Genomic DNA, 22,542 nt, shown 5'->3' with positions numbered 1-22,542 from the left:
TAAACAGAAGGTTATAGAAGCAGTCGAAGGCCTTTCACACTGAAAATCACGATTGTGATAACAAGCATGGAGAGATGCGATTGCAATTTGTACTAGTTTACGAGTGCAAGTTTTGCCACAATTATGCTTACGATTGGCAGGTTCTATTATGCTTCCCAATAAGGAAAATAAATTCTAGGTAAATTATTTTAAATGAGAGATTGCAAAGCAAATCGAATAGCACAGCTTTTGCTATGTGATTTGAATGCGCTTTTGGCAGGAAATACACTTGCTGGAAATCATACGTTTTTTGCTATGGATGGCAAAATGTGCACGGCTGCGCTGGCCATTTAAGTCTTGGGAAATGCACGTCGTTTGCATTCATTCGCATTTTCCCCAGCCATCCCTGACACTCCCAGATGTGAATGTCACTATTAACCACACTACTATTCGCCCTACCTCTCAAGCCTGCTGTCTGGGTGTCACCCTGGACTCCTCACTCTCCTTCACTCCCCACATCCAAAACCTCACAAAGTCCTGCAACTTCCACCTCCGTTACATCTGCAAGATCCGCCCTTCCCTGACCTCTTTCACCACCCATGCCCTCATAATTTCCCGCCTTGACTACTGCAATGCCCTTTTGTCTGGTCTCCCTATGACCCGAATTGCCCCACTGCAGTCCATCATGAATGTGGCAGCCAGAGCTATCCACTCCTCCCATCACTCCACGGCAGCTCCCCTCTTTGAATCCCTCCACTGGCTTCCTATCCAGTCCAGAATTAGATTCAAGATACTGTGTCTGACCTACAAATCTGTTCACAAAATCTGTCCAACCTACATTTCTGATCTTACTCAGAGATACACACCTAGCCGCTCACTCCGCTCCTCCAATGAAGTTCGCCTGACCACCCCCCGCATCACCCAGTCCCATGTACGCCTCCAGTACTTCTCAAGAGCTTCTCCAACACTGTGGAACTTCCTACCTCCACCTATAAGGGCAGCCCCCTCCTTCAGCATCTTCAAAAAGGCTTTCAAAACTCACCTTTTTACTCTTGCCTACCACCCCTTACTAGTGCTCTAAACCCTAGGTTCTCAACGTGTGGTACGCGTACCCCGGGGGGCACTTCTGATGTTTCCAGGGGTACTCGAGCTTGATCTACTTAACCAAGAATAACGAATTTAGAGTTTTAGAAAAAAAATTAAATCTCCTTTAAACACCAAATGAGTATTTTAGCTAATTAAAAGCAATAGTAAATGCTTGGAAATTGTTTGGAGCCAATTATGATGTACTAGGAATAGATTAAAAATATATTAACAAGGGGTACTTGTGATAATGTTTACTATGCTAGGGGGTACATGTTGAGTACAGGGTTTTAAAAGGGGTACATACCAATAAAATGTTGAGAAACACTGCTCTAAACCCGCAGTGGAACTCTGGTCCCCTACCTTTCATGTCCCTACCTCTCCCTCTAGATTGTAAGCCTTCAGGGGAGGGTCCTCCTCCTTTTGTGTCCAACCTGATCATGCACCTGCATTACTGTGCACCCATGTTATGCATCTGAGTGAACCTAACTTGCCTAATCTCCATTCTCCCATCCAGTGACTAAGCATTACCTTGTACTCATACTGTGCTGCATGATCTGGTTTTTCTTGTATTCCTGTATTGTCTTATTGCTGTATGTCACCCCTAAATATTGTCTGTAACCTTAACTAATGTACAGCGCTGCGTAATATGTTGGCACTTTATAAATACAATAAGTAAATAAATACATTTTCACCGTGATTTATAACGCCCAGTTTTCTGCTTTTCCCGCACGACACAATGTATAAAATGAAACAAATTAACAAAAAAATTGTGCAGAAAATGCGATCGCAAATGCACTATGATGAAAACCTGGGAATCACAGGAAAAACGCCCCTGCAAGTTTGTTCCATGGCTAATGGTGGCCACTCACCATCCAATGTTATGGCAAATCGATAAAAAAGATTGGTTGTCCCGAAAAATTGAAAGCTTTTTTTATTTGAGCAATAAATCGTTTTTGTTTGTTTTTTTCAACATAAGTTGATCGGTATTGGTGGGTTTTGTTGATCAATTTTTTAATAAAAATGTAATGGTGTAGGGTGAATTTATTAATGAATAGACCCAATACATTTTTTCAGAGTTTTCAATCTTTTTCTTTTCATAATTGGAGAATAATTGAACACATATGTGGTGCATTGGACAGATTTTTTTAAATGTTACAATCAATCAGACAAACTGATCGTAATTCTTGAATTGAAAAGAAATTAGAAAAATTGTATGGTGTGTGGCCACCTTAACCCAATAGCAATTGCAAGAAAAAGGCAGCAAGCACTACGTTTGCGATTGGGTGTCAATCTTATCACACGAGTGTGTACATACAGAGCCCTGTGGTTACTATGTTAATCATAGAATACCCAAGCAGCTCGGGGTGACCCAAAACTATTAGGAAAGTATAGGGGAGCAAAAGAGACCGAAAAGCCCTCCTACTAAAAAAGCAATGCTTAATGTGTTTACCTGCTTAAAACAGAAGGTACTTGCGATAATTCAGCTTTAAGCGTGTAACTGTGTTTACCCATAATGCACCACTGCTGAATATGCAAATTATCTCTTTATGCCACTGAAGCCAAGCTTACATCCAGGAGTGCTGGTTTATAGCAAGCCTGTGCTGTACCTATCATGGTGCCCTTGCGATCGGCAAAACACATGCGCTTTGAAAGTTGTATTAAAGCGCATGCAGCGCGGAAATGCCCTCATTACAGTTGAGACCTGATGATGTGAAAGCTGTAAAGTGTACAGTATAAAGCACAGATGCCTCTGAAATTCACAGAATGGCATCCAGTGATCTCCCTCTCTCATTCCTCAGCCTCCTCCCTCCCCTCTTCAGCCTGATGAGCTCCTGCAAAGGAATGCTCCCCTCTGCTATTGTACAAAGTCTTCTAGTGGGTGTGTGTGACTCACAAATAGAGGGGCAGACTTCACAGCGCTCAGACAATCCTCCCTTCTCACTCACCCGCCCCATCACACACTGTGCACTCCCCAACTCACTTTCCACAACTTTGCAGCTATTCAAGGGAGAACCTTCCCTTTTCTTCGCTAAAAAAAGTTTACTCTGTACTATCTGCTCTGTCCCTTGATTATTTATTGATTCTATGTGACATAGTACGGTTCCTGGGGGCTACCAGGGGACTTGTGTTCTGTACCTGCAGTGATTTGGATTTCCAAAAACTTCCTGGGAAAGGTTAGAGGCTGATACTCTCTTCTGCAGCGTTGTGGATTTTTGGGGGCATACTTGTGTTAATTGAACCCAGAAATTTTGGAAAGTTTTGAGAGCGCTGTTTGGGAATCGCTGTCTCCGATGAAGCGTTAACGTCGCCGGCGCTGTCTGGGAATTTCGGAAAGGGAGAACGCCTTGACACCAGGATGGGATTAATGTTTGGGGTGCTCATTCTCCTGGGAACTCTAGAAGATGTGTTGGCACAGAGTGGTGAGTAACAAATGAACCTTTTGTGCACTGATTAGAAAAGGAGTGACAGGGAGACAATGTGAAGAATGTGGGGTCTGAAGGCTAGACAGATAAGAGCGAAGGTTATATCTTTCCAAAACATGGATTTGTACCTGCTTCCTACGCACAGGTTTCAGGTCAACAAACTGTTATTTCCATCTGTGCCAAAAAACGTTTGCAGACTGGGTTGAGTTTCTTCCATCTCAAAATTGGGTACCATGTTCTGCAACAGAACTAACCATCTATAGTGATGCCAAATCTGACAGATATGGGCAGTCCGGACAAGTGGCCACCAGCCATAGAACTAAGCGGACAATGACAACGATTGTTTCAGAGCTGCATACAGATATCGGTGTGGTGCCAATCGCCCTCTCCCTCCCGCCTGTATGGCATTCAAGCAAATGATTGGTGGGCATGGATCCTTGCACGCACCAATAACTGGCAGAAAGACTCTCATGCTGGCCATACACAGAGGAATCTAAAGATTGCCACTAATGATACAATTTGCTGAACGATCGTCTACGAACGATTCTTCGTATAAACAATCGAAAATGACAGTTTGTTGTGATCATTAATGGAAAAAAATCTCCTAATTCGATCAGATTATTGAAGTCAATCCAATTTTTGGATCGATCCTGTCAATCTGATCGTTTTTTGGGGAGATTTTTGTCCATAAAGGTGCCCATTAATGGTACAATCTTTTATCAGATCTGTTGACGCGATTTGAACGATTGTAACTAATCAGAAGGCAATTATTGATTGTTCCCATTTATGGAACAATTTAAAAAGGTTTTACATTCCGATTTGATCATAAAATCCAACTTTCGGATCAATAATTTTTCCTTTTTCGATTGACCAAAGAATCGTATCACATCCATTTGTGCCACAAACAGCGCAGTTTTCTGTACAATTCGATCATAAATAGTGTGTCAAAAGATCAAATCTGAAGGAAAAATTGTACTGTTAATGGGCATCCTAAGTGGTCCCAAACGATAATTTCCAATCGTTCATATGAAGAATCCTTCACAAACTTTCGTTCAGCAAATTGTAGCGTTAGTGGCAACCTTTAATGATAGGTCGATCAAGCTACATAAACTGAATTTTCACAAATTGCTTGAATAGCACCCGTCCACTTCATCGATTGCACCAATTCAGTCCGAAAAAAATGTAATTTTGCAACATTCGATGTATGTTGATATTACTTGTCAATAGATCATTCAGCTTGGTTGCTTATTCTGATTGTTTGGTGATTTTTCTCGTGATGGTAGTTATATACATTTCAGTAAGACCAATCAGTAATCTGATTGTTTAATGATAGCATGAAACTTCCAAATAGTGCTTGGCATTTTTACACCATTATGATCCCTGGTACACCAATCCTGTCAGACTTTGATATAGATAATTTCTGACAGGTCCGATCTGATTTCCGATTTTTCAGTGTTCACTACTCCACAGTACCAGCAGATAGTGTTCTCTATTCTACAGTGCCAGCAGTCAGTGATCTCTCCCCCACAGTGCCAGCAGTCAGTGTTCTCTACCCAACAGCAACAGTGCGAGCAGTCAGTGTTCTCTACCCCACAGTGCCAGCAGTCAGTGTTCTCTACCCCACAGTGCCAGCAGTCAGTGTCCTCTACCTCACAGTGCCAGCAGTCAGTGTTCTCTACTCCAAAGTGCCAGCAGTCAGTGTTCTCTACTCCAAAGTGCCAGCAGTCAGTGTTCTCTACTCCAAAGTGCCAGCAGTCAGTGTTCTCTACTCCAAAGTGCCAGCAGTCAGTGTTCTCTACTCCAAAGTGCCAGCAGTCAGTGTTCTCTACTCCAAAGTGCCAGCAGTCAGCGTTCTCTACTCCAAAGTGCCAGCAGTCAGTGTTCTCTACTCCACAGTGCCAGCAGTCAGTTGTCTCTACTCCACAATGCCAGCAGTCAGTGTTCTCTACTCCACAGTGCCAGCAGTCAGTGTTCTCTACTCTACAGTGCCAGTAGTCAGTGTTCTCTACTCCACAGTGCCAGCAGTTCTCTGTCTAAATCACAGTGCCAGCAGTCAGTGTCCTTTACTCCACAATGCAAGCATAATCCCCCCCTCATCTGTAACTAATAACAAGTTGTAATTTGATCCCTCAGATGTGTCAACTGACTGCCATGGCATGGATGTTAACAATATGTCTTCTTCAATGAAAGCATGAAGTAGATACACTACAGATTTATTGCAGGATTTGTATCAGTTGTAACAAAGAAATGTTTTTCTCTAAAACGTATTATGCTGTTGCGTATCTTTTAGAGCAGAGAGGAAGTTCTGAGTTCAGGTCTGCTTTAAAAAAAACCCCAAAGTCAGGCTATTTAGCTTGTTTTTTGTTCATTTTTCATCAGGTTATCAATTGGTATAACTAAGACGTTTTCTGTGTTTGCACTTACCTGACTTACTATGAAAAATGCCACCTGTCCAGTTGTTTAGTTGATCTTCTACCTCTATAGCTAAACTTACACATAAATTGTATGTTGCATAACACCTGCGCTGTAACTCGGGCATAACACAATGCATGCTCTGCACATCATAACATGCATGGGATTTTTCATAGCATATATACCATAAGTGCTATGGCAACGTGCTGTTATTGAACACACTATCCAGAAATCTACTGTATACGTGTTTGGATAATGTAATCCATTATAACTTGTAGATGTGAACATACCCATACAATCGTAGCAGCAATGTGCATAGTGTGCTCACACCCTAATACCCTCAGAGTCACCAATCCAGAGCAGGACCAGGTGATCCTCTGCACTTTGTCACGGCTGGATGCATGCTGAGTTGTGTGGGTTAGGTGTCAGGTAGGAAGTTTGTGTGCAGGGGGGGGGGGGGTGTTAGGGTTAAGCGCCAGGTAGGAGGTTTGTGTGTTTTAGGGTTAGGTATCAGGTAGAAAGTTTGTGCGGGGGGAGGCAGTTAGGGTTAGGCGTCAGGTAGTAGGTTTGTGTGCGGGGGTGGGTGGGTAGGATTAGGTATCAGGTAGAAAGTTTGTGCGGGGGGGAGGCAGTTAGGGTTAGGCGTCAGGTAGGAGGTTTGTGTGCAGGGGGGGGGGGGGGGGTTAGGGATAAGTGTCAGGTAGGAGGTTTGTGCAGGGGTATTACGGTTAGGCGTCGGGGGGGAATCTGTGTGAGAGGGGTTAGGTTTAGCCATAGTAAAATTTTGGTACTTAATACTGATATTTTACACTTTAATAGTAAAATACTGGTATTAAATACGGATATTTTACTATCAGTATTTCTGGGCGCCCAAATTTCTATGTGACTTTTTTAAATGTAGGCATGAAGTTCTGTAGCGGCCAGAAAAGCAAGAATTATTGTTAAGGTGCCCATTAACAATCCAGTTTCCCAAACGATCAATCGTTTGGGCCAACAATGGAGGGGAAATGATGTGCAATCCGATCAGACCAATAGAATTTTTCTGAAATTTGTACAGAATTATTGTTCATCATTGATTAACACCATTAATGACACATAATTCGATTGATCATACGGTTGGTCGTTTGGGTGATTGTACAGTTAATGGGCACCTCTAGGTGTAGGTTGGCAGACGTTCTGTGCCCGCACAGCCACTTGCCGACGCTCTGGTCCCCGCCGCCGATTCACTTCCGAAATTTGCCACTTCGCCTGCACGGCCTTCTCCTCGCTCCCCCTGACGTCACGGGAGTATACTGCGTCAGCGGGAGTGAAGATGCGGCTGTGCAGGCGCAGTAAGGGCAGTGCATTTGTGAGTTTAAAGTCGCAAATTCCCGAAGTAATCGGAGACGAGGACCGGAGCATCGGCAAGTGGCTGCGCAGGCACAGGACGTCTGCGGGGGACCATTAGAAGCCCCAGGTAAATTCAACTCTTTTTCTCCTTAGCCCATTACAGTAATCCTTTAATCCATCTCTGGAGATTAGCGTGAGGATAAAATAAGACAGAATATCAGGAAAATGACTGATATTCTACTATCGATAGCAGGTGATAGAGGGTGAAGCAGTAGATTAGTGGTTGAATTAGTGTTTTTTTTTTCAGTTGTGTGGGACATAACCTCAGCCTTCCCCACATACATCCTACAAAATAAATTGTCATTATTCTCATAGTTATTCCTATTGGCCGGGAATCAGGATTGGTGGGCTCTGAGATCCTCATGTGACCTGACTGATATGTGGCTGCACATAGCCGCGGGTGTTTTGTCTGCTTGTCATCAGTATTTTGGTTTTGTCTACCTCAGGTTGCTTTATGCAGGTTTCCTATATTGTCACGGATACTTTATTATGGAAAAGGGGCTTTCAAAGAGGACCTGAATTCTTGCACAGGACAGAGAAATGCACCCTGTATGTATGTAGAGAGTTTAGCCTCTCTAATTCCCCCTCAACTGTGACTAAGCACAAGTTGTAATTTGATCCCTCAGCTGTGTCAGCTCAGGAATCTCCTCTGCCATGGCAGAGCAGCTAATTTGTTAAAAATATGTCTGCTTCCGTGAAAACAGGAAGTAGACACACTGTAGATGTATTGCAGGTTTTGTATCAGCTGTAACAAAGAAATGTTTTTCTTTAAAAGTTATTATGCTGTTGCGTATCTTTTAGAGCAGAGGGGATGCTCTGAGTTCAGGTCCACTTTAAGTTGATTACAAATACAGAGTGTACTTGGCATACTAGCGATGCTTGCCCAGGATTATGCAGATCAGGATAAGGTATTGTGTTTTGAGCGATACCATCAGTCCTTTAGCTCTAGGCAGTGTCTTTTGTGATGTAAAAATGGACTCAGTAAAAGTGACTGCTTATTTCCACCCTGCATATGAACACTAGTCATCATTTCCTTAGTATGTGATTGTCACTGTATTTGTAACAGTTTTGGGGGCAACTAATACACAATAATCAGGATTCAGACTCCTTGCCTGTTGTTAAATAGACAGATACAGGATACAGGCTAATCTCATACAATAGGTTGGCAGAATAGCATGAACACTTATTATGTGCATAACATACCTATGCCAGACTGCACACCTCTACTGATCCTCCAAATCAGATCAGTGTATTGCTAGGCAATAGGCATGCACTATAATTTTTAGTGGATCAGATAAGCAAACTTGTGTCTGCCAGATGCAGATTTATTTACCTGGTTTACCACTTGAGGCCAGTAAATATCAGCAGCGACCTTGTCTCAAAGGAAACCAGAGACGGAAAAAAAATTTTTTATACATACCTGGAGCTTCCTCCAGCCCCATGAGCACGGCCACCGGAGAGATACGTAGAGAGCGCACTTCTCTTGCGCAGACTGGCTGTGACTGGAGGAAGATTTGGGACCCGGTACTGGAGCTGCAGACAGCAGAGGATGGCAGCGTGGGAGCGATCCGTGCGCATTGGGCTTTAGGAAGCCCCAGGTATGTATAAAACTTTTTTTTTTCATCTCTGGTACACTTTAAGGAAAATTGAAGCAAGAGGTATATGGAGGCTGCCATATTTATATCTTTTTAAGCAATACTAGTTGGCTGGCTGCCCTGCTGATCCTCTGCCTCTAATACTTTTAGCCACAGCCCCTGAACAAGCATGCAGCAGATTAGGTGTTTCTAACATTATTGTCAGATCTGACAAGATTAGCTGCATGCTTGTTTCTGGTGTTATTCAGACACTACTGTAGCCAAATAGATCAGCAGGGCTGCCAGGCAACTGTTATTGTTTAACCACTTCAGGACCATAGGCTTACACCTCCTAGTAAACATGCTATGTTTTACAATTCGGGCCACTGCAGCTTTAAGGGCTCGTTGCAGGGCCGTACAACTCAGCACACAGAGCTTTCTGTTGGTGGGCTCTGATCACTGCTGCCTTGTATATTTATTTATTTATTTTTGTTTTTTTAAATAAATGTAGCTATTTTTACTTTTATTTCTGTTAATCCCCTCCCTCCCCCCCACCAGCCAATCACAGCGAACAGCTCTCATAGGCATCAGCCTATGAGAGCTGATCGCTTTCTGTACCTCCCAAGGGGACAGCCGAATGGCACGGCTGTCCCCAGTACAGCGCTGCCGTAGATCGCAGTGCTATACAATGTAAATCGCGGAGCTCTGTCATTCATGCGGGGATGCGTGCGCATAGTCGCACGATCCCCTGCAAACCACACCCCAGGACTTAACGCCAATTAGTGTTAAGCGATTTTGGGGGTGCCGCCGCATTCATGACAATTGGGGTGAGGTAGTTAAAAGGAAATAAATATGGTAGCCTCCATATGCTTCACACTACAGCTGTCCTTTAAGGTGCGGAGGCTCTGGATCACTCTGGTGAGATCGCTGTTTGTCATCATGACGGCAACCTCACTATAGGGTTACAGCACCATCAGGAGGATGGAGGGAGAACTGCATCGCTGGATCCCAGGGATCTAAGTAAGTGCAGGGGCTGCTGCAGATCTCTTGCGGCGTGTTTTTTGTTTTGTTTTTTTTTACCCTAAAAATTTGGAAATATTCATATTGTCAGGGAGGTTAAAGGTGAGTAGTATATATACCTCTGAGGCGAGTAGTAAAATCCATCTCTACTTACCTGGGGCTTCTTCCAGTCCCTAGAGGTCACGGGTGTCCCTTACCGCAGCTCCGGTCCTCTCCCAGGTCCCACTGGCCGCCTCTGCAGTGTTGCCGACCCCCGATAGGTTAGTGTCTTCTGCGCAGAGAGAGCGCCCATGTCGCTGTACTGTGTGCTGCATGTAGCGTCCCGGGCCGGCTAGCCTAGACTCAGATCCACACACAGTTATCAGTGCTCAAAAACAGATTAGATGAAATGAAGCCCAAGGCAAGAGAGTAGCTTTGGCTCCCCTTTATGGTCCTCTCTGTAATCTGAGATGGAAAAGGGTTAAGAGAAAATGTTAGTTGGGCTTCCTGACACCCACTGGGCCCCAGGCAGTGGTGCTCAGCAGAGCTCGAATATTCGAGTAGCTCGAATATTCGAGCTCTTTTTCAGCTATTCGAGCTCGGTATTCGAGCTCCGAATAGCTGGAGCTATTCGAATGGGCTATCCGAGTACACTCGAATAGCCCATTCACTATTCGAGCTATTCGAGCAACTCGGCGCTATTCGAGCTCGGTACCGAGCTCGAATAGCGTCATAGCCCAGATTGATGTCCTTAGAGCCAATCAGAGGGCTCCCAGGCCCTCTGACGGCAGCCAATCACAGAGGGGGACCCTGGCCAGCCCCTACCCTATAAATAGCGGCCGCCATGTTACGTTTCTCCATGCTTGCCTGAGACTTGTACAGAGAGAGAGTTGCTCCTTTGTGCTTTGGCTTAGCAAGTGCTCTATTGTGATCATTTACCTAGCGTTTTTGCTCACCTACACCTGCCATATACACCTATATTGTTGTTAGTTAGATAGACATTGTATTTTAGTTAGTAGCTTGTGTGTTACATTAGAGACAGGCAGCTGCTGCAAGCTTACAGGTTTAGGCCTCAGGGGGGCCTTGCCTCTGTGGGCAGCTGTCCTCTGTTTATTTCTCTCATCTATACCAGTATTTCTGCTGTCCTTTACTAATAGTATTGTAGTTATACTGTACTAGGAGTAGGACACTCACTGACTGTCACTGTTTATAGGCTACTAGCTAGCTCCTGCGTGTGTGCACTCACTCACTGTCTGTGTGTACACACACTCTATTTCCTTCTGATTACTGATAGATTATTGTTAGTTAGTTGTACTTACTGTTACTACTTACTCTTACTGTACTAGGAGTCTAGGACACTCAGTCAGACAGTCACTGTGTTCATAGGCTACTAGCTCCTGCGTGCGGTCACTCACTGTCTGAGTGTACACACACCACCCACACTCCATTTCCTTCTGATCGCTGATTGATTATTGTAATTAGTTAGTTCTACTTACTGTTACTACTTACTCTTACTGTACTAGGAGTCTAGGACACTCAGTCACTGTGTTCATAGGCTACTAGCTCCTGCGTGCGGTCACTCACTGTCTGAGTGTACACACACCACCCACACTCCATTTCCTTCTGATCGCTGATTGATTATTGTAATTAGTTAGTTCTACTTACTGTTACTACTTACTCTTACTGTACTAGGAGTCTAGGACACTCAGTCACTGTGTTCATAGGCTACTAGCTCCTGCGTGCGGTCACTCACTGTCTGAGTGTACACACACCACCCACACTCCATTTCCTTCTGATCGCTGATTGATTATTGTAATTAGTTAGTTCTACTTACTGTTACTACTTACTCTTACTGTACTAGGAGTCTAGGACACTCAGTCACTGTGTTCATAGGCTACTAGCTCCTGCGTGCGGTCACTCACTGTCTGAGTGTACACACACCACCCACACTCCATTTCCTTCTGATCGCTGATTGATTATTGTAATTAGTTAGTTCTACTTACTGTTACTACTTACTCTTACTGTACTAGGAGTCTAGGACACTCAGTCACTGTGTTCATAGGCTACTAGCTCCTGCGTGCGGTCACTCACTGTCTGAGTGTACACACACCACCCACACTCCATTTCCTTCTGATCGCTGATTGATTATTGTAATTAGTTAGTTCTACTTACTGTTACTACTTACTCTTACTGTACTAGGAGTCTAGGACACTCAGTCACTGTGTTCATAGGCTACTAGCTCCTGCGTGCGGTCACTCACTGTCTGAGTGTACACACACCACCCACACTCCATTTCCTTCTGATCGCTGATTGATTATTGTAATTAGTTAGTTCTACTTACTGTTACTACTTACTCTTACTGTACTAGGAGTCTAGGACACTCAGTCACTGTGTTCATAGGCTACTAGCTCCTGCGTGCGTGCACTCACTGTCTGAGTGTACACACACTAAATTTACTTGTGATTACTACTGATTATTGTAACTGCTAGTTGTACTTCCTGACTGTTACTACTTACTTACTGTACTAGGGGACACTCACTCAGTCACCTCACCAACCAACCCACTCCATTAAAGTACCCCACTTTTCACCCGCCCTTTTACAAAACTTTTGTCTATACGCCCAAAACATTTAAGATGTCTGGAAGTGGCAGCCAGCGCGGTTTGGGCAAGGGGAAGGGCAGCAAGGGAATCAGGAGGAGAGGGAGCAGCATTGTGGCAAGCCGCGGCCGCGGGCGCGCCACCATGCACAGTTCCGCAGCAGCAGCAGCAGCGTCAGTGGCTAACATTCCTCCCATAGCCACTGGCCGTGGACGCCTTGGGCGCCGCCCAGCAGGAGCATCTGCAACTCACGCTGCAGAGACACAGCAGCAGCAGCGTGTAGCACCTGCTCCGATTTTCCTCCAGCCGGGTCGGAAACGTCCCATTGAGGAAAAGGATGCAGACACTGTGGTGCAACTCATGACGGAGGATGAGCAGCCCGCCATCAGCTCTGCATCCGAGGCCTCCACCCTCACCACCACCACCACCACCACCACCCCTGTTCGCAGCAGCCGCCCAGCAGGGTCTGGGGAGGAGGCCAGTTCACCGTCAGTCGCCGACCTCTCATTCAGCACTCTTTTGACCCCAGGCATGATGAGTCAATTGTCTGCTGTTGTTGGCGATTTTGAGGAGGAGATGCTGATGGGCACTTTGGGGGATGAGGGATTGGACAGCAAGACTGTGGCGACAGTCAAGCAGCCCATCCATGCATCAGGAGAGGAGTTTGGGGGGTCATCATCCCAGCAGGACATGTTTGAGGAGGGGGAGGATGATGTTGATGACCCGGTGACAGACAGAGACTGGGTGCCACCACCTCCAGGGGATGTCGTCCTCAGCAGCTCGGAGGAGGAGGAGGATGCGCTTGTGGGCCTTGCAAGGAGGCGCATCATTGCAAGCATTGGCAGCGACCCACAGCCTGCTGGTGTCTCAGGCTCAGCAGCAGCAGCAGCAGCATCAGCCAGTACCACCACCAGCCGCACCCAAGCCCCCCCCCCAACCACCACAGGGAGACAGGCAGCAGCGCTTCCATGCCGTAGGGGGATGTTTCTGTCACCAATCTGGCGCTTTTTCACCATGCCCACTGTGTACAGCAAGTACGCCACTTGCAACCACTGTCAGCGGAAGTTGAGCAGAGGTGCAGACCCCTTAAAGTTCAGCACCAGCTCGCTGATCAACCACCTTGCGGCTAAACATTTCCACCAGCATGAGGAGTTCCAGAGGCTGAAGGCATCTGGTGCTGGCAGTGGCACCACACCCATCACTGCACAGCCTTCAGCAGCAGCAACAGCAGCCACCCGCCCTCCTGCTCCTCCAGCAGCACCAGCAGGAGTGCGGAAACGCACTGCTCCTCCCCCCTCTGCAACTCCTGCCGCCGACACTGAGGCCTGTTCTGGCAGCCAGTCCTCAGTGGCCTCCTCCGCTGTGTCTGGTGATTCCCGTGTCAGCAAAAGGCCACGCCAGAGCCTTTTGAGCGAGTCCTTCCAGGGGGTGGTTAGGGCTCTGCCTCCCAGCAGCCGTCGCGTGCGGCAGCTGAACGGCTTGCTGGCACGGGCCATGTGCTCCCAACTCCTGCCGTACACGCTCGTGCAGGAGGGGAGCGACATGCGGGCGCTGCTTGCTTGTGCAGCCCCAGACTGGCAGCTCCCCAGCAGACACTTTTTCTCCCGCAAGGCCATTCCAGCACTGCACCGCTTTGTGATGGCCAATGTGGAGCGAGGGCTGGAGCACGCGGTTGGTGAAAGGGTCCACGTCACCATGGACTCCTGGAGCAGCCGCTTCGGGACAGGCCGCTACCTGTCCTTCACTGTCCACTGGGTCAGCTTGGTGGAAGGGGGTGAGGATGGGAGAGCAGCAGCGGGCACAGCAGCAGCAGCAGCAGCAACACAGTGGGTGGTGCCACCCCGCAGGGTCAGGGGAACTGCAGCGGGTTCCTCCGATCCTCTGCCATCCTCCGCCACACCTGGCCAAACCCCCCGCCTCAGCAGCAGCGTGAAGGCCCGCCACTGCCAAGCGCTGCTGCACTTGGTCAGCCTTGGCAAGACCAAGCTGACGGCAGCCCACGTGTTGGCCAAACTCCAGGAGCAGGAGAGGATTTGGCTGACCCCCAGAGGCCTCAGAGTCGGAGAGGTGGTGTCCGACAATGGGGCCAATCTGGTTGCTGCCATAGACAGGGGAAACCTGACCCACATCCCCTGTCTTGCCCACGTGCTGAACCTGGTGGTGCAGAAGTTCCTGCGCACCTACCAGGGGATGGGCGAACTGCTGGAAACGGCAAGGAATGTTGTGCGTCACTTCCGGCGCTCGGCTGCAGCCTGTGCGAGCCTGGAAGACGTGCAAAAGGAGCTGGATCTGCCACGCCATCGGCTGATCATTGACGTTCCGACTCGCTGGAACTCCACCCTGGCGATGTTGGAGCGTATGGTTGAACAGAGGCACGCTGTCAACCAGTACCTTGCCCTGGCCACTGTTTCCGCAGCTCGGAGAAGGGACAAGACCAGCAACATCCCGTCCATCGTCCCCGATGATGACTGGAGGCACATGCAGCAGGTGTGCTTTGTGCTGGCTCCCTTCCTGCAGGCCACAAACATGGTGAGCAGGGACCATGCTATGGTCTGCGAGTGGGTGCCCCTGGTTTCTCTGCTGAACAGGGCCCTCGATGGTTTGCTGGAACAGGGAGCGGCAGCCTTGGACCAGCAGGAGCGGCAACCAGCTGCGCAGTCCACCTCTGAGGGGGAGGAGGAGGAGGACTTGGTGGAGGTCCCTGACCTGGCTGCTGATGAGGGGGATCAGCACAGCGCAGCTGAGTTGGTGCGGGGGTGGAGAGAGGATGAGGCGGCAGAGGAGGAGGATGAGGACAGCACTGACGTCGATGTGCCAGCAGACGTGGCCCGCCTCTTCCCAATGGCAGCGCACATGCTGGCGTGCCTGCGCAGGGACCCCAGGGTGATCCAGATGAAGCAGAGGGAGGACATCTGGATCAGCATGATGTTGGACCCACGCCTCAAGGGGAAGTTGAGCCAGTTCCTGCCGCCTGCAGGAGGAGACCCAGCGCAACAAATAAGGAGCTTGCAGCAGGCCCTTGTTGAGCGCTTGGAGGAAGCCTTCCCCCAGCCTTCCACCCCCACTGTCCAGCAGCCAGCACAGAGGCAGCAGCAGGTGCCTGCATCCAGCAGCAGCAAGCGCCCCACAGACCTGCTGTCTCTCAGCCACGAGCTCTACAGGACTGTAGAGGCTCCGGCAGCAGTGACTAGAGAGGAGATGCATGCAGCAGCATCCTCCTCCGGTCACAGCCAGCGCCTGACCCGCATGGTGGCTGACTACATGGGGTCGTACAGCGGGCTTGACAGCGATGCCCCTGTTGATCCCATGGAGTATTGGGTCAAGCGCATGGAGATCTGGAGCGAGCTAGCGCAGTACGCCCTGGAAGTGCTGTCCTGCCCCCCTTCCAGCGTGCTGTCCGAGCGCTGCTTCAGTGCAGCTGGTGGCGTGGTCACCGAGAAACGCTCACGTCTGTCTCACAAGTCTGTGGACAGACTGACGTTTCTCAAGATGAACCAGGCGTGGGTGGAAGGCGAGTTCCTGGCCCCTGTTGTCGGCGAGAGGGGGACATGAACTGGCTGCCGGAACCATCGTTAATGTGCCTTACCACCCTTTACCACCTCCTGGCTCCTGCTCACTAAGCCAGCCTGGTTCACTTTGACTATTACGTCGCCTGCAGCCACACATTTTACACCTACAGTGGGCTGCTGTGTACTGCCCTTCTGCTGTCTGTCTGTGTTTCCCACTGCCAGGGTACACAGAATGACCTTCTTCTGCTGCCACTCTGCCACCAGCTATTACGTCAAACAATAGCTATATTGGTTGCAAAACCGAAACCAAACAAACCATTAAAAAAAAAAAAGGTTTAATTTTTCTGAGGTGCCCGGGTTGAAAACTGTGTTGTCCCAGTTGTGTATTGGACACAATGTGGGCTGCACGACCGCTGTCTGGGACCTCCTGTTGTGTTTATTTACGGCCCTGGTATCACCGCTAGGTACCAGGGCTATTATGTCACGCTGCCTACCTGCTGCCACACTCACACTACTCCTCCATTCCTCCTGCTGCTGCTGTCTGTCTGTGTTTCCCACTGCCAGGGTACACAGAATTACCTTCTGCTGCCACACTGCCACCAGCTATTACGTCAAACAATAGCTGCTCACATAATTACTCTCCTCCATTCCTCCTCCTGCTGCTGCTGCTGTCTGTCTGTGTTTCCCACCGCCAGGGTACACAGATTTACCTTCTGCTGCCACTCTGCCACCAGCTATTACGTCAAAAAATAGCTATATATCTGTGTAATTGGTTGTAAAACCAAAACTACAAAACCATTACAAAAAAAGGTTTAATTTTTCTGAGGTGCCCGGGTTGAAAACTGTGTTGTCCCAGTTGTGTATTGGACACAATGTGGGCTGCACGACCGCTGTCTGGGACCTCCTGTTGTGTTTATTTACAGCCATGGTATCACCGCTAGGTACCAGGGCTATTATGTCACGCTGCCTGCCTCATTGACTGCATGCTGCCACACACTCATCCTCCTCCTCCTGCTGCTAAATTTACCTCCTGCTGTCTGTGTGTTTCCACTGCCAGGGAGCACATACAATGGCGCTTCCAACATGCGTGCGCCACCAGCTATTTGTTGTTACGCTCAAAAATAGCTGCATTTCTTTAAAAAAAAAAAAATGAAAAGAGAAATAAGTGACGAAGAAGACGATATAGAAGAAGATGAAGAAGAAGAAGAAGATGAAGAAGATGAAGAAGAAGATGAAGAAGATGAAGAAGAAGATGAAGAAGATGAAGAAGAAGATGAAGAAGAAGATGAAGAAGATGAAGAAGAAGATGAAGAAGAAGAAGAAGAAGAAGAAGAAGAAGATGAAGATGAAGAAGATGAAGAAGAAGATGAAGAAGATGAAGATGAAGAAGATGAAGAAGATGAAGAAGAAGATGAAGAAGATGAAGATGAAGATGAAGATGAAGAAGATGAAGAAGAAGATGAAGAAGATGAAGAAGAAGATGAAGAAGAAGAAGAAGAAGAAGAAGAAGAAGAAGAAGATGAAGAAGAAGATGAAGAAGATGAAGATGAAGATGAAGATGAAGAAGATGAAGATGAAGAAGATGAAGAAGAAGATGAAGAAGATGAAGAAGAAGATGAAGAAGAAGAAGAAGATGAAGATGAAGAAGATGAAGATGAAGAAGATGAAGAAGAAGATGAAGAAGAAGAAGAAGAAGAAGAAGAAGATGAAGAAGATGAAGATGAAGAAGATGAAGATGAAGAAGATGAAGAAGAAGATGAAGAAGATGAAGATGAAGAAGATGAAGAAGATGAAGAAGAAGATGAAGAAGATGAAGATGAAGAAGATGAAGAAGAAGATGAAGAAGATGAAGAAGAAGATGAAGAAGAAGATGAAGAAGAAGATGAAGAAGAAGAAGAAGAAGAAGAAGAAGAAGAAGAAGATGAAGAAGATGAAGATGAAGAAGATGAAGATGAAGAAGATGAAGAAGATGAAGAAGAAGATGAAGAAGATGAAGATGAAGAAGATGAAGAAGAAGATGAAGAAGATGATGAAGAAGAAGAAGAAGAAGAAGATGAAGAAGATGAAGATGAAGAAGATGAAGAAGAAGATGAAGAAGATGAAGATGAAGAAGATGAAGAAGATGAAGAAGAAGATGAAGAAGATGAAGATGAAGAAGATGAAGAAGATGAAGATGAAGAAGATGAAGATGAAGAAGATGAAGAAGAAGAAGAAGAAGATGAAGAAGAAGAAGAAGATATAGAAGAAGAAGAAGAAGATATAGAAGATAAAGAAGAAGAAGAAGAAGAAGTATATACAGTACTGAACAAAATTCTGGACACAACTTCTCTTTTCACCTTTTTTTTTTTTTAAAGGAACATCCCCACATAATCACTTGCTGTTGTCACTTGGAAAAAAATATGTTTCTTGCATCATTAACCCTCAAAACAAGTGTTGGGAAGCTATTTAAGGCCAATTCGAATAGTCAGCTCGAATAGTTAGCTCGAATACCGACTCAAATAGTGAGCTCGAAGTCCGAGGTCGAATCGAATAGTAAAAATTATTCGACTCGAATATTCGACTGACCTCGAATAATTTACTATTCGAATTCGACCAAACTCGAATTTTAAAAAGGGGTATTTGAGCATCACTGGCCCCAGGCACCTGCCTAGGTTGCCTTGTGGATGATCCTGCTGGCCACAAGCACCCTGCACAGAAGCAGGAGCAGCTGACAAGCAGGAAACTGCGCTGCTGTCAGCCATTTGCGTAAAAGAGCCCTTACAACGGCTTCCTTCAGTCTTTCTGAGCTTAAACATTTCAGAGAATATTTGGACACAGAGTGACATATGCTGTTCTTTAAGAACTAATAAAAGTGTCGATCGTATCAGCTGATGATCTGATGCTGTGATCGTTACACACACTCGTACACTCACAAGTTTCCAAATGAACCAATCATTTGCACATGTTTGTGGGAGCTATTAAGATTGCAGTGCCTGACCGTACCCAGATGCAGTGCACATGCTTATAGGGCTTATAGCCCATGTGCACATCACATGTGTGGTCACATGGGGCTTTGAAGTCTAAATTGTAAAGAGAACATCAGGCACAAGTGTAAACCCCATCGCACACCTTCTTACTGCATTTCTGCTCCTTAGAGCATTTTGTGTTATATGTCTAACTGCGGAATTCTTCTAATTGTAATATTTGTTTTATCAGCGTAAAGCTGCAGTAAATTCCTTGTGAATGTTAATTGTATTGCTTTTAATGTTATTCTGCCTGATTGTATGGCCATTTTCTAAGGGACCCTGTAGTCACTACAGGGGTGTCAGTATTTAGTTGGTGCCATCTGTTGCAGATCAGTGAATAATGGCGCACAGCGCCTATGCATAAAAATGGTGCTGCATTAAAAAGATACGCTTATCGCTATTTATCGTTAGTACTGCATAATAATGGCGCACAGGGAAAAAAGAAGAAAAATGGCACACAGCAACGTTATTTATCAATAGTGCCATTCATATGCCAAACAGCAGACGTTATTGCGCACAGTAACGTTGTATATCAATAGCGCCCTACATAAGCCAGACTGCAGACGTTATTTAACTGCAAAATGGTGAATGGATTTAATGTAACACTGTCAAGGTTAGGGTTAGGCACCACTGGGGGGGGGGGGGGTCTTAGGGTTAGGCACCATCAGGGGGGTCTTAGGGTTAGGCACCACCAGGGGGGTGGTTAGGGTTAGGCACCACCAGGGGGAGTCTTAGGGTTAGGCACCACCAGGGGGGTGGTTAGGGTTAGGCACCACCAGGGGGTCTTAGGGTTAGGCACCACCAGGGGGGTGGTTAGGGTTAGGCACCACCAGGGGGGTCTTAGGGTTAGGCACCAACCGGGGGGGGGGGTCTTAGGGTTAGGCACCACCAGGGGGGTCTTAGGGTTAGGCACCACCAGGGGTTAGGGATAGGTACAGAGAGGGTTAATACAATACAATAATACAATAACATTTGTAAAGCGCTTTTCTCCCATAGGACTCAAAGCGCATAGCTGTGTCTCAGATTAATACAGGGTTTCAGGCTGGGTTGTGTTACAGAGGAGATAGTCAGATGTTCATGAATGCCAGACTGAAAAGGTAGGTTTTCAGTTTAGACTTAAATGCTTCCAGGGATGGGGCTGTCCTGATTGGGTGTGGCAGGGAGTTCCAAAGTGTAGGGGCAGCATGACAAAAGGCTCTGTCTCCAAAGGTTTTGAGGTGGACTCTGGGGGTGACCAAGGTGTTACGTCCTTTTGATCTAAGATTGTGGGGGGTGTGATGTAGTTGCAACAAGTCCTTCAGGTATTCAGGGCCCAGATTGTGCAAGGATTTGAATGTCAGTAAGCCAATCTTAAACAGAATTCTCCATTTTATCGGTAGCCAGTGGAGTGAGCTCAGGGTTGGTGTTATGTGGCAATGGCGGGGTTGGCTCGTTAACAGCCTTGCGGCGGTATTCTGTACTAATTGCAGGCGGCGTAAGTCTTTCTTATGCAGGCCTGTGTAGAGGACGTTGCAGTAGTCTAACCTTGATGTGACGAAGGCATGAACTAGGGTTGGAAGATCCTCTGAAGGAATTAGGTGTTTAATCCTTGCAATATTCCTTAGGTGAAAGAAGGAATGTTTCACAACAGCTGAGATTTGATTCCTGAAGCTTAATTTCCCATCAATCAGTACTCCCAGGCTGCGCACACAGTCTGAGTTGTTCAGGTCTGAGCTCCCTATCCTTAGCGGTGTTGGTTGAGACTGGAGCTGCTTTGCTGTTGAGCCCTGGCCCTCGATAACAAGAACCTCAGTTTTGTCAGCATTAAGTTTTAGCTGTGTGTTAACGGTAAATAACAATAAGGCTTTAATGTTAAATAACAATAAGGCTTTAACGTTAAATAGCGATAAGCGGCAAACGGATTAGCGGCAACACCGTGCGCCATTATTCACAGGCGCCATTTTCAGATGGACCCATCTACGGAGGGTGGACTTATGGTCTTCCTACCCATCTTTATTCATATTGTGATGATATCCCCTCCAGTAACCTGGGCTCCTGTATGACTGTGTGGGAAAGTTGATCCAGGCCAGACATAGTGCCAGCCTGAGCCTTCCCCTGCTGAGTAATGTAAATCCCACCCACCCAAGTGGTGTAGCAGTAGGGAATGCATTGGTTGTGACTGCACTGGGGCCCCAGACCCAGAGGGCCCAACCAGGAGTCTCCCTTCAAACACTGCATTAGCTTTAACAATCTTTTTTTCCTCTTCCATTTAAAGTGAAGCAAGCACTATTTTTAGCATCCAGGGCATCTCAATAGCACATTTATAGGGAACCAAGCACCACTTTTTTTTTCTGCAGGTTGTCCTGGTTTCTAATAGCTATAGGAGCTGCCATGTTCCTACCCCCCCTCCCCCCCCCTTCTAGCTGCCCATTATTTATTCAGGAGAAGTTGTGAAGGTAGCATCTGTGGCTTCTGTAAACTCTACCCTACCGCAGAAGTTTCAGGCAGATAAGGACTGATGTAATTATTTTATTGCACACATTAGCAGAGAGCAAACAAAAGCCTTCATCAGCAGGGGGATGGAGAGGTTAGACACTCCGCTTCAAGGAGTTTCTAGTAGTCACAGCTGCTATCTTCACACCTTCCCCTGGATAAATAATGGACAGCTTGAAGGGGAGGGGCAGGGGGACATGGCAGCTCCTATAGCTATTAGAGACCAGGAAAAAAATGGTGCTTGGTTCCCTTTAAACCTCTCTGATGCTGAAATGGTGGATGTTCTTAGTAGGTTTTGGTGCCCCATATCAATTATTTTGGGTAAAGTGCTTGAGAATGCACCATTTAAAACTCACAGGAGGACCCATAGTTCCATAGAAACACCATTGTGCCCACGAATCTTATAAATCCAGTTTAGGAGAGGTGGTCAGAATGGGGTGTGGGTTTGAATGAGGAATGACAGAATTAACTGTGCTGACATTTTTGTTATAGTTTGGTTTGAAGCACACTTATTTTCTCCCTTGGACACCTTTATTGTCAGTTAGTTTTGTCTGCTATTTTCTTGCATCTTCTCCAGAATCCAACACCAAAGTCTCTGCACTAAAGCCTTGTACCTGCGATAGGTGGTAATCGGCTGAGGCGGGTAGCTGGGATGGACTCTGCGGAGAATCTAGCATGTGTATGGTGGTTTCTTAACCCCCTCCTCCTTAGTGAGGGATCCGGACTGCCAGATTACCTGGTCCAAGTCCCAGCTGAGGCCATTGTTCTCCTCCTTAAGGCGTGTACACACGCCGTACTTTTTCAAACGACTGGTCCGTCAGACCTTCCCGTGGTGCGGTCGTTCTGCCGACAGCTGCACGTGAGCACAAGCTGTCGGCTGACTGATAAGTCTGTTTTTGACTGATCCGCTCGGTAGATCAGTCTCTCACGTACAGCGTGTGTACGTGCCTTTATTCTTTCTGCTTCATACCGCTATATTGCGCTCCACACCGTTGGCCTTCCTTTGTCGTAGCAGAAAGCAACGTTGCCTGTAGGTTAAAGGGATACTGTAGGGGGGGGCGGGGTAAAATGAGTTGAAGTTACCCAGGGCTTCTAA

At 46.8% G+C, this 22,542-nt stretch overlaps 1 protein-coding gene across 1 annotated transcript in view; it reads left to right on the top strand.

Annotated features, from left to right (window-relative positions):
• Positions 1-3,036: 3,036 nt before the first annotated feature.
• AXL (AXL receptor tyrosine kinase) overlaps positions 3,037-22,542 on the top strand; it is a 144,016-nt gene continuing 124,510 nt past the window's right edge. Inside the window, exon 1 of the mRNA XM_068250668.1 lies at positions 3,037-3,485. Coding sequence (XP_068106769.1) covers positions 3,422-3,485 — 64 coding nt within the window. The 5' untranslated portion in view covers positions 3,037-3,421. The remainder of the gene's footprint in view (positions 3,486-22,542) is intronic.

This window comes from Hyperolius riggenbachi, chromosome 8 (assembly GCF_040937935.1).
Source record: "Hyperolius riggenbachi isolate aHypRig1 chromosome 8, aHypRig1.pri, whole genome shotgun sequence".
Taxonomy (NCBI): domain Eukaryota; kingdom Metazoa; phylum Chordata; class Amphibia; order Anura; family Hyperoliidae; genus Hyperolius; species Hyperolius riggenbachi.
Note: the sequence above shows the minus strand (reverse complement) of the source record. Positions and strands in the feature narration are given on the sequence as shown.